The sequence below is a fragment of the Fukomys damarensis genome, unplaced genomic scaffold (genome assembly GCF_012274545.1).
Source record: "Fukomys damarensis isolate Sample0158 unplaced genomic scaffold, DMR_v1.0_HiC HiC_scaffold_15, whole genome shotgun sequence".
Taxonomy (NCBI): Eukaryota; Metazoa; Chordata; class Mammalia; order Rodentia; family Bathyergidae; genus Fukomys; species Fukomys damarensis.
The window spans coordinates 61,551,066-61,567,670 of record NW_022900927.1 but is presented as its reverse complement, the minus strand read 5'-3'; the positions used below and the strand labels follow the sequence as shown (position 1 = coordinate 61,567,670).

At 47.4% G+C, this 16,605-nt stretch overlaps 1 protein-coding gene across 1 annotated transcript in view; it reads left to right on the top strand.

Moving 5' to 3' along the window:
• Nucleotides 1-2,022: 2,022 nt before the first annotated feature.
• Nucleotides 2,023-16,605, top strand: part of Washc3 (WASH complex subunit 3) — a 30,759-nt gene continuing 16,176 nt past the window's right edge. Inside the window, exons 1-6 of the mRNA XM_010631360.3 lie at nucleotides 2,023-2,153; nucleotides 2,249-2,347; nucleotides 5,043-5,192; nucleotides 8,888-8,953; nucleotides 10,719-10,826; nucleotides 13,325-13,435. Coding sequence (XP_010629662.1) covers nucleotides 2,103-2,153; nucleotides 2,249-2,347; nucleotides 5,043-5,192; nucleotides 8,888-8,953; nucleotides 10,719-10,826; nucleotides 13,325-13,435 — 585 coding nt within the window. The 5' untranslated portion in view covers nucleotides 2,023-2,102. The remainder of the gene's footprint in view (nucleotides 2,154-2,248; nucleotides 2,348-5,042; nucleotides 5,193-8,887; nucleotides 8,954-10,718; nucleotides 10,827-13,324; nucleotides 13,436-16,605) is intronic.

Here is a 16,605-nt window from a genome sequence, read left to right as displayed (position 1 = left end):
CCTGTACCTCGAAAATGTTAGAAGCCCAGCAAGTGTTTGTCAAAAGCTAACAATGAAATGTTCAAAAATATACAAGTGTCCTAGACATGGAGATAGACTTAAAACTATCCCTCGTCTACCCTCCTCACTTTGACCTCCCACTTTTATGTGTACAAATTCCACCCTCAAATTCTTTCACATTTATTATATATCTGTGTGCCAGGCACTGCACCACCTTTTATCAAATCTGTGTCCTGTCACTTACTCTGCCTAGAATCTTCCAAAATGTCTCCTTTTTGGTTCAGTATTGCCCTGAGTGATGGGGCTGGTTAAAATGCAAACTTCTAGGCTTATTCCACAGAGGTGCTGATTTGGTTTTTCTGAGATTAATCTCTGAGATGGGCATTTTAAGAGGCACTCTAGGAAGCTGAGGCAGGAGGATTTCAAGTTCAACCCTGGCGACTTAGTGGCTTCCCTTTTTCAAAATATATAAAAAGTAAAAAGTGGGCTGAGGATACAGGATAGTGCCAATGCCTTGAGTTCAATCTCTAATACCACAAAACAAAACAACAAACACAAACAAAGTACAAATTTTTAAAACCCCAGAAGCACTCAAGTATTTGTAAGGATCGTGTGTAGAGAAACATGCACTGTAGCATCGAATGTAGGATGGCACACCTCAAACGAGCTTTCTGTCTCCTCCTGCCTCAGGTCTCCTCCCTCAGGCTGTTTTTTGCTTCCACACAGCTTCCCCTCTGGCCTGCCTCATGCTCTGGGGCCCCTGCACAAAGCCGCACCCTACACTGTTAAAAGTCTACCTGTTCTGGCTTCCCCACCTGCGTGGCTGCCTGGGCCACTGTGTGTGTGAGTGTGTGTGTGTGTGTGTGTGTGTGTGTGTGCGCGCGCGCGCGTGCCTGGGTGCATGCGCAGAGCTTTCAGTGTTTTATTTGCATGTTTGTGTAGACAGCATCAACATGAGGCAAATTTTCCCTGCATCATACATTTCTCGGAGGCAGAGACTGTCCCCTTCTCTGTCCAGGGCTGAGTATCTTGCTTGGTAACAGGAGGGGTCCAACTTCATTCAGGCGGTCTCCTTACACAGCTGGCAAACTGCCCATTCAGAATCCAGGCTAAGACTTCAAACTCCAGATACAAACATCTTTCCAGGTCACTGCCCCGCCTTTGTGTCTCAACTGTAGTGTTAACCTCATGCTTTAAAGATAGGAGAGACAGGCGCGGTGGTGCACACCTGTAATCCCGACATTCAGGAGGCTGAGGCAGGAGGATTGCCTCGAGTTTGAGGCCAGCCTGGGCTACATAGTGAGTCTAAGCCAGATGGAACTACACAGCGAGACCCTGACTCAAAAAAACAAAAAAAATTTTTTTTAAATTTTAATGTATGAGAAACACATGGCCATGGTGTCACACACCTGTAATCTTAGCACTCTGGGAGGCTGAGACAGGAAGAGTGCAAATTCGAGCCCAGCTTAGGCAACTAGGTGAATGACTTAGTGAGATCTTGTCAGAATTGAACAAAACAGAATAAAAAATACATTAAAAAGTCGGGACGTGGTTGTGTGAAGGCCCTGGGTTCGATCCCCAGTACAAAATAAACAGCCCTTATCCCTTCTGAGCACACACCTCTGCAGGGCAGCCCGCTCGGTCTGACCAGTTTCTGTATTTCCCACCAGACCCGGCAGCTTGTCTGGCGCTTAGTAGGACAGTAAAATTAAAAACAGCTGTTAAGTAAATGGCCGAGCTAGTCATAAAATAGTACTAGGCAGGGAAAACTTCAAACCGATGCACGTCCTGACTTTGTTTTTCCTTTTTTCTTTCTTTTCCTTTCCTTCCCCACATGTTTTGGTTTCACCGCTCCAACACCAGACGTGTTCCTAGCTCTGAAGCCCAGGAGGCAGACGTCACAAACCGAATCCCGAACTACAAATCCCAGCATGCGGAGCGAAGGGGCGAGCCCTCCGGAAGCCGCCCAATGTTTGGCGAACGGCGGCGCTTCCTTCCGGTAGGACAGTCTCGGGGTGGGGCTTCGGGCTCCGCTTCCGGGTTGGGCGGGCTTCGCCGGGGCGGGGTGTGTGGGGAGCTGGGGTGCCCCGCCCGCGCCGGAGATGGATGAGGACGGGCTCCCGCTCATGGGGTCGGGCCTAGACCTGACTAAGGTTCGTGAGAGGGAGCTGAGCTTCCGGCCAGCGGGGAGGAGGACGGGAGGGCGCCCGGGTCCCCGCGCCAACCCTGTTTGTTTTACACGACGCAGGTGCCGGCGATTCAGCAGAAAAGGACGGTGGCATTTCTAAACCAGTTTGTGGTGCACACCGTGCAGTTCCTCAACCGCTTTTCTACGGTGTGCGAGGAGGTAGGTCCCGGGCCCGGTCGGCAGGAGAACCTGCAGAGCGCCAGGGATCGGGCCCCTGCGTCCACGCCTGGGACTGCGCCTCATCCGCGGGGACCAGGGGATCGAGGAGAACCAAGGAAAGTGTCACAGCGGAGGGCACTTTTTACTTTGAAATGTGTTATTCTCCTCCGGAAAGATTTACATTTGGCATTTAAGTTATTTTATATTCTTTGATTCGAAATGGGAAAGAGACTGAGCATGGCGGTTCATGCTTGTAGTCCCAGCATTCAGGAGGCTGAAGCAGGAGGATCGCTGCGAGATTGAGGCCAGCCTGGGCTACATAGTGAGTTCATGGACAGCCTGAACTACACAGCGAGACCTTGTGTCAAAAAAGAAAGAAAGAAAGAAAGACAGACAGACACAAAAACAAAAGAAAATAAAGATGGTAAAGGGATGGGACCTAAAACATAAGTCTGATATCAGATATCATCACAGAAATAAAACTTCTTTTTGCAAGTGACTTGTGAGGATTAAGTACCCAGTTAAGGATTACCCATCATATCCAACGAGCCCTCCCTTGTCTTTTAGAAAGCCAAAAAAACCCTGGGTTGGGTCCCTACTATTGCAATTAAATAAATAAAATGTTTTAAAATTTGAAAGCCTAGGAAGACAATGAGAAACACAAGGTGAAACTGAACTTAGGAGAAAGAAAGAAGAGGAAATGTTGGAACCTTTAGATAATTCCCAGGTGTAGTGGATTGAGCATTCTGAGCACTGTGTGCCGTGGCTTTGGCAAGTAAGGTTGTGCTGGGTGTCACTGATAAATCGTGGGACGGGGCACCCAGTGTTGTTTTCCAAAGTAGTCAGAATCTCTTCTGTCCTGTCACTGAGCCCAGCGAGCGTAAGAGGTGACCAGTGGTAGTCGGGCTCAGTTCGGTGGCCAGACCCCACGCATCAGGTGCCCGCGTCCAGCGACTTTTATCCTAAGACTCCTTCTCCCAGCAGGAAGTAGGACCGACTGAAGAAAAGCCAGTCAGTAAGCTTCACAAAGAACACAGTCATCACGCACTGCAGACACTCACTAATGCGCATTTTTAAATGAAGCAAGGGGTAAACCAACATCCCCCCCCCCCATGTACTCCGTAGGGTGGAGAATATTTGGAGAAAGGGTGACCTGTGATGGTAGCAGAAGGAAGCAAACGGTTCCTCATCAGTGGGCTAAGAAATAAGAACAAGTCCGCCCACCTAGGAAAGGGCCGAGAGCCTGGAGCACTAGGTCGGTAAATCACCACCCTCACCTATAAATGACAGAAGCCTTGCAGCTGGCCTCCAACCCCTTTGTGTTCCTCTCTCAGCCTCCCCGCAACTATTTTCGCTGCATCGCTGTTCCCTAGTCCTCCTTTCAGCCCTAAAGAAAAATTTGCTGACCGAAAAACTCATGAATTTTTTTTTTTTTTTTGGTGCCAGGGATCAAACTCAGGCCCTTGCACTTGCAAGGCAGGCGCTGAAGAATGTGAAGTTTTAAAGATAGTCTTGCCTTTTCTCCTTTTTAAGAATACAGTATTTGTCTTAGCTGTCAAATTGTATGATTTTTATGGTGCACAATATGATCCGTTCATAATTTTACATATCATGGAGTGGCTTATGTCAAACTAATGTGTGGCTTATTTCACGTATGACTGTGATAAGAACTCTCACCTTAAAAGCTGTTCCCAGCAGTGTTCAGGGATGCACTGTATTGTCATTGCCTTGGTCACCCTGATGCGCAGGTTACATTGAACTTACTTCTTGTGTTTCACTGAAATTTCGTATCCGTTGCCTGAAATGTGCCCTGTCTTCCTATCCTCATGCCAACCTCAGGTAAGCACCGTTTTGCTCTATGAGTTCTATTTTTTCTTTTCCACATATAAGGGAAATCATGTGATACATGTGTCTCTGTGCCTGGCTTATTTCATTCAACATAATATCGTCCATATCCATCCGTGTTGTCGCTCAGACATCATGACGTTCCATCTTTTTTGTGGCTGCATAGTATTCCACAGTGTACATGCACCTCATTTTCTCTATCCTTTCGTTGGGTGATGACACTTAGGTTGATTCCATCTTTGGCTCTTGTGAATAATGCTGTGGTGAATATGGAGTTGCAGCCGTCTCTCCTCCCTACCTTTGTCATGTCCTTGGGTACAGACCCAGCTGTGAAAAGGCTGAGTCATACAGCCTTTTATAATCATACCTCTATGCTTTATTTTTGAGGCATCTCCATATTTTTTTTCAACAAGGATGCACGGTACTAACTTATACCAGCAGTGTACAAGGATTCCTTGTTATTTTTATCTTTTCAGTAGTGGTCATTCTGACACCTAAGAGGTGATTTGGGCCTTTTCCACCACGATTAGAACTCTGGAGCATTGTTTTGTCTGTTAGGTGGTTCACCCAGGAATGGGTGGGGCTGTAGTTTGGGCAGGCCACTTGCCTAGCACGAGTGAGAACCTGGGTCCCTCTGCAGTGCCATAAACAAAGCAAGAAGCAGTAGCAAAAACGCCTGCAGGCTGATGCCGGTGTCAGGACGCGGCCACTCATCTTGCTGTGAGCCCTTCGGGTCCTCGTGCGTGTCAGGTGTTGTCCTTTGGCTGCTGCGTGATCTGCACACACTTCCGCCCAGCCTCGCCGCGCCTGCTGTCCGGTTTGATGGCGCCTCGTTTGTCTGCCTTTACAGGTGCTGGCGTGCATCTGGGGTCACACCGGAAACGAGGCCCCCGCCGGTATCAGAGCTGGCCCCCGTGGTTCTTTTTTCCTGGTAGTTCTGGTTCGGACCCTAACATTGAAGCCCGTGACCGATCTAGAGCTGCCTTTTCGTCTGGGTGAGGTGAGGGCCTCATTTGCCTGCGTGTGGATGCCCACTTCCCAGTGTTTCCTACGAGACTGCTCCTCCCGCACCGCCTGCTCCTGGCGCCTTTGCCTGGAGCCTGCTGGCCGTCACTGTGGGGCCTCCGGCTGTGCTGTTTTGCTCAAGATTGCTTTGCTGATTCTTTTAAATTTTTGTAGTTCCTTCTGGATTTTGTGATTGTTTTTTCTATTTCTTTGAGAAATGCCATTGGGATTTTGATAGGGAGTGCACTGAACCCGCAGGTCACTCTGGGTCGCATGGGCTTTTCCTTTGCTGTTCCTTTCTGTTTCTTTTTCCATATTGGGGGTGAGGCCCAGGGCTTTGCACAGCTCTACCTCAGAGCTGCATCCCCAGCCCTTTCGTATTTTATTTTCTTTCTTTTTTTTGTGGTACCGGGGATCGAACTCGGGTCCTTGGCGCTTGCGAGGCAGGCCACCGAACCGCTGAACTAAATCCCCGGCCCTCGTGTTTTATTTTCAAAAAAAATTTCACTAAGTTGCCTAGGCTGGCCTTGAACCTGAGACCCTCCTGATTCAGCCTCATGAGCATCTAGACAATTAGAGAATATTAATTCTTCCACTTTATATCCACATCTTTTCATTTACTTGTGTCTTGAGTCTCTGTTGTCAACGTTTTGCAGTATTTATTTATTTATTTATTGTCCTGGGGATTGAACCCAAGACCTTTGCCCTGAGCAGCTATACCTCCAGCCCTTTTTGTTTAATTTATTGATTTGGATTGTTTATTTGAGACGGAGTTTCACTGTGTAGCCCAGGACAGCCCCGAGCTCACGGTGACAGCCCTAGAGCCTGAGTCTGGGGGTCAGGCCTGGTCCTTGGCACTGGCCTGGAGCTTGGACCCTGGTCTAGGCTGGCACCGAGGTCTCCTGGTCATGTGGAGCGTGGCTGTGGGCCTGGGCAGCTGATGCCTGGTCTGGCCCTGAGTCCGCCCTGGGTGCTGGGTTACCCAGAGAGGCCAAGGTGGCAGCGCCTGGCCCAGTGCTGGGGGCTGGAGTGGAGCATGGAGGCTCACACAGTGCCCAGTGTCACCTGCGTCACCTGCGTGCTCAGGGGTAGTCAGGCTCCCTCCCTCCCTGGCCCCAGTGGACGCGGCTTCTCTCCATGTTGCTCTACCTGGGGACATGAAAGCCGAGCTCTTGCGCTCTCACACATGGCCTTCCTAGCTCTCACCTGTCACCCACTTTCCTTAGCCTTGGGAAGGGCTTTTCACCTGGTCAGATTTCTGTCTGCAGATGGGCGGACTGAGTGTGGTACCAGAGATGCGGGGTCGTTGCTGTGACTGTACCTGACGGCATAGTTCCAGAGCCTTTGGGAATGGCTTGTGGGAAGGCTTGAGGCCAAAAAAGTGCAGCTGGAGCGCCTTAGGCGGACCATGATGGGAGATTCTGGTCAAAGCTCACAAGACCAGAAGGCTGACAGAAATCCTGCCAAAAAAGACCCGGCTTGGGAGGTTTCTGCTGGGAATAAGACTGCATGGGCTGTTGGATGCCAGTGTGTGTTATGCCTTGGCAGAAAAGCTTGTCTGCATCTTGTTCATGTCCAGAAACTTTTAAGGGCAGTGGACTAATTAATCTGGCAGAAGAAATTTCAAGGCAGGCTAATGTTGAGGCAGTGACACAGCTACTGTTGGGGGCTTTCAGCCAGATCTGTGAGAATCAAGAGTTAAGAGCCCAGCAGAGTGATTCAAAATGTTATGAGTTTAGCCAGAAAGGAAGCTCCAGTAAAGCTATGACCTGCAAAAATGGGACACAGAAATTGGTCGCTGAACAGACTAGCAAGAAAAAGCCAAGTATATCAGAAGACACCAGAAAAGATGAACTGAGGCCATCACAAAAACCAGCCTGACTTGAGCCTTTGAGGCCTCAGAGTTGCAAAGATGAAAGACTTTGTTTTGAGAAGAGAGCCCCAGAGCACCATGTTCCAGAATGGTGGCAGCCTGGAGAAGTTGTTTCTTGGAAGTTGGTTCAGAGGCCCTCAGCCCCCGCAGCTAAGAGAGGAGGAAGCCCGGCCACTGCTCCAGCCGGGGACAGACCTCGGCGTCATCCACACGCCGCTGCTTTTAGGTGCGTGCAGAATGCAAGCGTTGGGTCAGGAGGCTGCCACCCAGATTTGAGAAGAAGGCCTGGGAGGCCAGGCAGGGGGCCCCTGAGAGAGCAGTGTGTGACGTGTGCGTGTGAAGAGGGAGGTGCCTTGGAGACCGCGGAAGGTTGGAGAAGCCAGGCGTGTGACCGTCTGAGGAAGACTGCAAGGAGGGAGCAGAGCTGGCTCAAGAGAGAAGCCATGGGGCCTTCAGCCGCTGGAAGAGGGCCTTAGGGGCGGAGCCACCCAAACCCTTTGGAGCTCACGTCTTACACAGATTGCCTTGGATTCTGCACATGGAGCTGCAGGACTTCACATTTGTCCTGCTGGATTTTGGGCTTGCTGTGGTCCCATTCCTTTGTATCTCCCTGTTTGTACTTTTTGGGATGGAAATGTCTACCTTGTGCCACTGAATGTTGGAAGTGTTCAACTTTCTTTTCATTTGTACAAGGGCTTGCAGCTAAGAGTTTGCCTTAAATTTCATTTAGACTTGGACTTTCTGGCAATGCTGAAACTGTGAGGACTTGGGCAATTCTTGGAGATAGACTAAATGCCTTTTTTTCTTTTCATAAAGGAATGTGCATGAGTCTTTGGGGGTCCAGGGATGAATGATGTTGGGGTTATGTCCAGATGTCTCCCTAAAGCCTCATCAGGCTGGATCTAGAGTGTGAGATGCTGCGTTAAGGATGTGATTACTAAATCAGTCCACTGATTGGTTTGACACCGCCCCGATCCCAGTAGCCTAGATAAACTATGAAAAGGACAGAAAGAAGCTGCGAAGGTCTCTTCCTTGCTTTTCTTGTGCCCACCATGAACTGTTTCTTCTCTGCCACGCCACCCTGCCCTGGAGCCAGCCAGCCATGGGCTGCAACCTCTACCAACTGAGTCAAATAAACCTTTCCGTGTCTTTTTGTTTGAGCAACGAGAAAAGTAACTCAGAGAGTGGGGAGACGTGTATGTGTGTGCGGGTACTTGTAATTAGAGCAGGTAAGGAGCCTGGAAGCTCTTTGTTCCAGTTTGACTTGAATTCTGGTGCTAGGTTGCTTCTCTGCTTTTTATGTACTCTCCTTCTTTCTCTAAATTCTTTCCAAAGTGAATTGGCCATCCTCCAGTGTCATCCCCTTTACTCTTCAAACCGGGGAAGTTAGAATTTGGGGCACGTGTGTGTGCCTGTGCAGTTAGCTCAGTGACTTGCAGGCAGCTCCCGTGGCAGGCCGGCCGGTGCCTTCCGTTGTCAGGAGCAGGACTGAGCCTGAGGTCGCAGCTCCTCTCCCAGCGGCAGCACGGAAGGCTGTTCTGGCTGAGCTGTTGTCGCCCCATTAATGATTGCTCTGGTAATGAGTTTGCTGAACTAAAACTAAATTTTTAAAAACTGGTGATATTTTATTAATAACCGTGGAACATTCTAGTAAAGAGAATGCTTGAGCTCCCATTCTTGCTCATATAAACAAGACAGGCTATTAGAAAATGACAGATACTTAACAGTTTGTATTATTGTTAAGTCTGCCCTGCGTGTTGTTTTTGACAGTTTTAACTGAGTGCTTTATCCTCATGGCTCTAATTTTTCTTCTACAGAAACTGGCAAACCTCTCTCTTCGTATCCAACAAATTGAAACAACTCTCAACATTTTAGATGCAAAGGTTTGTATTTTTAAAACATTTATAGTGTGAACTTTGATATACGTACAACACCCTCAGTCCTACTTCAGCTGCACTTGGAAATGAATTAAATTTAACTCGCGCATCTGTGAAGTGGTACAGTATGGTGTCCTTAAGGATTTAATATAATTACAGGGAAATAGTGTTTATTGTGAACCATGCACACCGAAACACAGAGGGCGTAACGAGTCACCCCGAGCGCTCAGTCCCTTCCATCCGTGGCTGTTAGAGTAGTGGCCGCTTACTAGCTGCGTAATGTCACGATCACCTAAAACTGCAGCTGTGCAGAGCCGCCTTTCAGGCAGGCTCCACTGCTTTACTCTGCGAACACCTTCAGGGCCAAGGGCAGTGTCGGTGCGGTGTCGGAGGTGGCGAGCGCTGACTATGAAAAGCAGAAGGCCGCTTGTGGAAGACCTAAAGTCTGGCAAATACCAGTAACATGTTTTAACTTTGTTTTATTCTTCCCCTCATTTGTACATTTGTTTTTCCCCCGTTCATAAAGGAAACACTACACTTCTGTGATTCAATCCTTTTAGCAAAGAAAAGACAATCCATAAAAATGTGCCTTTTTTTATATCGAGTAAATTAACTTAAATTTTTTAAATGACCCTAAAATCCTCGTTCTTCAGTACTTACGAGAAGGAAGAAATGAGAGTAGCAGCTTTAGGCTTGCAGGGCTGCGTCTCCTCTGGACTGGTGCAGCTGTGCTTTTCTGACGCCCGCTCTGGGGGGAGACGGGGCTCCCTGGCCTTGCACACTGGCTGTTCTCCCAGCAGTCTCTCCGGCCCGCAGGCTTGGGCCCAGCCTCTGTGCCGAGGAGGATCGGTCAGCAGCTCGCGGTGAGCGCTGCCCTGGAGATCTCCTACCTCGGTGCCCGTTAGCTCTGTCGTGCACCTGCGTCCTGTGGAACGTGTGGGGCGTCCTCGTGGAGTCAGAGCCCACGGTCCGAGGTGCGTTAACGTTATTTTGTCCCACGGCTGCAGGGTTCAGCTCTGAAGTTAGCCAGGTATCTGACAGGCAGGTGTCACTGGGTGTCAGGATAGAGTGGAAGACAGGGTGTGCACAGGCCCGGCCAGTCCAACCCGAGTCCTTAACTTTCAGGTGGACGGGCCGAGGATGTGCCGTTTTTAGGTATGAGAAACCATCCGTCTGTAGTACCAGTTACACACCTTTTCCACACCTTTACACACAGGGTTGCACTGTGTTGCCCAGGTAGGCTCTGAACTCCCGGGCTGCTGGTGCCCCGAGTCGCGGGAATCACCACAGGCCCAGCGCCGCCCGGCACCACGTACCCTTGATGGACAGTGAGAGTTTTCTGCACATCCCAGATAATGAAAACTTAAAGTGTGTGCTGCTGAGCACTTTTGAAAAGTAAAGTATTCTAAGTAAACATCTTTTTACAACAACTGAAAAATATTTTTTTTAAAAAAATATCCCCCTGCACCATCGGTGATAAGGTGGACTCGCAGAGGGGCTGAGAAAGGAGGGAGAGCTGAGTGCAGAGCCAGGGCCGGGGTCTGACCTGTCACCAGCATTCGCTGTGTTTTAAAAATAATTTTCGGGAGAGTAGTTAATAGCTAAATTATATTTGAGAAAAACATTAAGAGTATTTTACTTGCGAATGTCTTTCCAGTTTTGCTTATGACAGAGAATTAAAGATGAGCTGTCACAAACCTGTCCAGAGCGTTCGGGCTCCAGACTTGCTCGTCTCCTCTGACACGAGCGCCCTCTCCTTTCCTCTCTTCAGCTGTCGTCCATCCCCGGCCTCGATGAGGTGACGTTGGAAGCGTCTCCGTCGAGCGTCAGCAGCGTCACACACAGGTCCCATTCTGAAGCCGCTCCGGAGCAGGCCCAGGTATGTCCTCAGGCTCCGGAGACACGGGCGCGTTCTGGGCTGAGCCCAAGTAAGCTAAGGGACAGCTTGGAAGGAGGAAGTTAAAGAAAAGGGTAACACTTTCGTAGCAAGATGGTGATCATTACCACCTTCTCCTAAAACGAGGGATCTGTGAAGGATATTACAAAGGTATTTCCAAGCTGAGGCAGGGGTTCGCTGTGAGTGTGAGGCCAGCCTGGGCTGCATAGCGAGACCCTGTCTCCAAAGAAAAAAAGAATTTTCTTTTTACCTCAAGATTATTCTTTATACAGTGCTCATATATAGTGCTTATATATAGGTTTATGTAAATGTTTTAGATGAATCTGTCTTAGAATATTAATTTTCAAGTGTTTTGAGTGCAATGTATTTTAGAACTTTTAGGCAGTTGTGTTGATCCTCACCCAGTTAAGATTCAAAGAGATTATTAGAAGTCACAGCTAAATTTCTTTTTCCCCCCATGAAATTTATTGGTCCGTTTAAAGCAAACAATACAGTTACACTCATCGTTAGGATCTCGAACCTTCGCATGATATGTCTTGGTTCTTATTTGTTCCCCATACCCCTGCCCTCCTGAATTTCTTAATTTATTTTGCAAATTCAGATTCACCTGTTGTATCTCCGACAGTTTTATTCTAAAATTGGGCATTAATTCATTCAGAGGATTTACCAAGCTCTGTTGGCTTCCTCCACTTAAAAATTGTAATAAAGTTTTGTCACTCAGCTTTAATAAAATAACTGTTCAGCGCATTATTACGCATTCCTTCTTCCTTGTTCTTGGTATGTGGTATGTAAAATATTATGAAACGAGCGTACCTTTTGCTTTGCAGAGTTTCCATTGATGCTACGGACAATTCTCAGATATTTTTGCATTAAAAAAATCACCCATTTGTCACTGCCACTGATCTATATGTGAATCAGAAACTGAAAGTCTGTATCCTGGTTTTCCTGCAGCTTTAATTTCACGGTTCAGATCGTTCGTTCTTCTCAGTGAGACGTCCAATTACCCCGCTAGGGTTACCTTGGGAGTGAAATGAAGGGCAGTTGAGAGACGAGCGAGGCTTTCACAGGTCGGTCACCGGGGACGTGAGCTCCCGTGGCCCTGAGCCCTGCAAGGCTGGGGTGTCGCCCTCGCTCCACACGTCCTGCTGCTCTGTGACTTTGCGGCCGTAAATCTTCTAGAAACACACTTAGAGCTTGTTTGTATTTTTTTAATTGAATGAACAGTGTTTTAGACTGTTTGCACTTAATTATATGTATATATTCGTGTGGGAGTGTACTCACTGGTATAACATTAACAGTACAGTGTGAGAAACCAGAAAGATTTGGGGATGTTTTATTTGCTTCAGAGTTTTTGACAGATTTAGCTTATGTTTGAAAAATCTGAGGAAAACCTTTAATGTGACTCACATTCATGTCCTAAAGACCATAAAATTTTGAGGATATCTATTAATTTATCTGCATTTTAGATGGATAGATATAAAATTTATTTTACTTGTTAAAGGAATCCCTCTTAACATGTGAAGATACTGATATTCCCAAAAGTAAATTTATTCTGAAAGTCGAGTTTGATAGAAAAAAATGAAATGCTGTGTATAAGTGGTCTTAGCTTTGCACCTCAGCTAACATGGTTCCATGCAGAGAGAGAGCTGCCTGTATAATAGGTGCATTTTCATCTAGAAAAAACATCATCCCCAGTGTATTTGTAAGAAGTGTTTGGTGATTAATCTTAACTGCTCTTGGATAGTATTACCATTAATAGTACTTCTGTCAGTGGCTAAAATGTACAAAACTAAATAGTTTCATTTGAAAAGCTACGCAGTGCTTCCTAAAAAGTGAGAGTGGCCATGTCTGCTTAGAGTAAGATGGTGTAATGCAGGAGGAGCTCAAAGCCAGGCATGGTGGCGCACACCTATAACCCCAGCACTGGGAGGCTGAGGCAGGAGGATCTCTGTGAGTTCCAGACCAGCCTGGGCTACATAGGGAGTTCCACATCAGTCTCAACTACATAGTGAGACCCTGTCTCAAACCCCCTCACCCCCAAAAAACAAACAAAAAGGAGTTCAGTAGCGTAGACGGTAGCTACACAGGAAACCCATTCTCTGTCTGTTAGAGTTGTGCAATTGAGCAAATAGTTTCACTGGCTTTATTAAAAGTTTTATTAAAGTAATAGATCCACATATACCACATGTTTTGTCATCCTGGATATAAGCAAAACAAAATTTAAAATTTTAATGCCATGAATATATTTGCATTTTAAGGAACGGTGTTCTTGGTGTTCCAGTGTAACTTCCTCTGGTGTCATATTTAACTGTCCACAGATATTTAAAACTGTATATCCCATAATTGAAGTACTGGTATTTAAATTTAGAAATATGACCTCTGATATCTATTGCCTTGTAATTATAAAGAGAAGCATCTAAGTAACACGACGGACCCCTTTTGGGAACTGTCTGAAGATTTACGCAAAATATTCTCTACAGCCCAGCAATGCACAGGACTCTGGAGCCCAGGAAAGTGAAGCTTTGTCAGAAAGTACCGTGACTGTGGCCGAGGACCCCAGATACGCCAGATATCTCAAGATGGTTCATGTGGTAAGTTGGCTCAGGCTGTCCTGTCTGTGTGCAGCCTCGTGTAAACGTTTCCAGTCTGAGAAAACTGCTAAACGGAGTGACCAAGTTTTCTATCTCTTCTTTCCTGTTTTGAATCAATACCCTGATAAAAAGTAACCACAGGTCAAAGTTTTCTCCTTAAAAATAAGTACACTACGCCCGGGATTTAGATTTAGCTCAGTGGTTCCGCCGCCTGTCTCGAAAGTTCAAGGTCCCAAGTTCAATCCCCAGTACCAAAAAAAAAGAAAGAAAAAAGAAAAATAATACACTAAATTACCGTCGATCTGTGTAACTTTTTTTTTTTTGCCCTGCCCAAGTTGTAAATCTTGGATGTTTGAAAGAGAAATGGAAGCGTGCTGTGCATATGGTAAATCATGTGACTGGAAATGAATTCTCGTACACTAGCACAAATAATGTTCTTCAAAAATCTCCTTTATTCTGCTGTCATCTGTCAGTGATTTGTTTATAGAAAAGAATGTAAGTCTTGTTGCCATGTAAGATAGTGCTTTTACTGTTACATAACTTCAGAATTCGTATTTTTCTCCAAAATTATGGCATTTCCTGTTAAGTATAATAGCAGAAGTTAGAAGTTAGTTTCTTGTCGTGTACACAGTCCTACTACAGGGGGAAAAAAGCTAGCTGTATGTCATTTTTATGTTAATCAAAACATGAACAATTGGAATATTCTGTCATCGGGCCAAAGCAGCACTAATAAGGAAGACTAGAAACCAGAATTGTTCTACTGTCCCTGGCATATTTCTCACCAAAATAACTTAAGAGCGGACGCTGATCTTTGACACCCATAAGGAGCACGTTGTCTAACTCAGAAGCTGCAGGGTAGCAGTGCGGGAAGAGAATCTGCATGAACTTTCCCCACTCAGCGGAAGAGCACTTGTCACTTTTGTAACCCTCCTTCGGCAGTTAGTGCCCTGGCTGCAAGTTTCCGAGAAAAGTAGACTTTGGGTAAAAATACATAAAGTTCCTTAGTTAATAAAGGAGAGTCCACATGAATGTGCACCATAACAAGTACAGTCTTAAGGCTACAACCCAAGAAAGCAGAAGCTTGAAAGATAGGTTGGAAAACGGAATCTTCCAAAGAGAACCTTTAAAGTGATCCATAAAATCCTCTCTAGAAGACAGGGAAGTCTGCTCAGTGAGTCTGGTCAGGGAAGATGGCGCCTTGGGCAAGTGTCACGCGGTCTGTCCCCTCACCCACGGTTTCACCCTCTGCTCTCGGTGAGCCACGGGCACCCTCCACCACAACGCTCTTAAGTGGAGCATTTCAGAAATCGGCCACTCCTAAGTGTGAAGGTGCAGCCATTCTGATGTGGTCCCGCTGGGCCAAGTCAGCCATCTGTCGGGAAGCCAGGCCGTCTGTCACTCGCACGGCCTCCAGTGTTGGGACTTGTGGCCTAGACCAGTGATGGCAAACCTTTCAGAGCTGCAGCACCCGTGCCCTGGTTTCACCCGCAGGGGCCTAGACCGAAGAGATATTCTGATAATGACCTGTATTCTAAACTATATAATAATACTATCAAAACTTTTCTTTTAAATAGTTAAGAGAATAAATGTGACTGTTACAAAACACATGACCCTAATCCTCCCGTGGCCCTAGGCCCAAACTCCAGCCCATTCCTGCTTTCTGCCCAGCACTTTGCTGTGTGAAGCTCCTTTCCTGCTCTCCGCCCGCCACCGCCCTGCATCTTGGGCGCTGGCCTTGCTGTTCATTGTTACGGGTTGTGGCTCGTGTGCAGCGGTAGTCTGCGGGGTGATTTTCAAGAAGAAAGGAGAGCCGTGTTTTACACTGCCCCTCAAAACTGGAAGTTCATCTGGTTAAATCTCACTTCCCTGTTTTTAGTTTATTGTGCCAGCCTGAAGCCCAGAGTCTTATTGCCCAACTTTTCTTTCATCTCCCTGTCCTGAGTTCCATCCTCTCATCACCCAAAACCACACCCCTTCCCCGCGGAAGCTCCCGCCTCTCCGTCTCTGAACCACCCTTCCCTCCTCTTCCTTACCCATGCCCGCGTTCTGCTCATCCGTCCCTTCTGACCATTGCGTCTCCGAACCCTCCCAGATTTGGCCGCAGGAACACGTAAGGCTGGCGGGGACCATCTTCCTCCACTGACCTCTGCTGCGCTTCTGCAACTCGTTACGGAGTTTGTCCCTTGAGACCTCCGTCTGTGATCGCCCTATGCATTCTGCCTCCTGGTCGGAGGGGAGCCTGTGCGGAACAGTGTCTCGTTAAGCGCAGTTCCCTTTCGTACCTGGCCCGTAGAGGTTCCCTCTCAGTGTTTTCAGTGGGCTGTGTAACCCTGCGCTGCAGGTCTCCTTCCCAGCTTATGTCACCTGAGATCGTACAGATATGTTTCTGTTCCTTTGTGTTACTAATTTGAAATATTTGGTAGGACTCAGCGAGGAGCAGAGCAGTGCGACTTTCCCTCAAGGTTGCATCTGCTCGTCGTATTCTGTGGATTAAGACAGACCCTATAGCAGTAAGCACCCTGTCTGTTAGGTCTGTCATGCATGACTGTTCGAATCCGAACCGGAAGAACAGATGACAGCGTGGCCGAGGTGAGAAAGTCCTCACGGAAGAGGACCTGCTGAGACCCGCTGCGACCCATTCCACCTCACCGCTGATTTGGGACGTGCTCGGCCCTGTGAGTGTCTGTACTCCAGGGCACTGTCCCTTTAGGTTTCCTGTGTCAAGTCTCCCGGTCATCTGTTGACGCATTTCCTGAGGACAAGCAGGGTTCCAGGGAGTAGAGATGGAAAGAGAAACACAGGTGACCGCAGGCCCTCAGGAGCGGCTTAACTCCAGCTAATTCTAGAGGGGTCTTCATTACAAATCGCCTTCTCAACACCCCTGAAAAATTTCACTTTCCTGGAAAGATTGTCAGTTTGATTAAAATACCCACTTTTTCTTCGCTTCAGAGAGTGGTGGCAGTTCTCTTGCTTATCCAACACTTACCATTTAATTTGGGTGTTAAAGTAGAGAGACTAATACCGGCAGAATGTGAAGTTCTGCTTCTGCTGAGACATGCTCTCGGATGCATTACTGTAGCTCCTTAAAGCGGGGATCTAGAAGCCTGTATTCTGCTGTTCAGGAAATGTTTGTGGTAACAAAAAGGAAGACAGCCTGGTCTCGAAACACC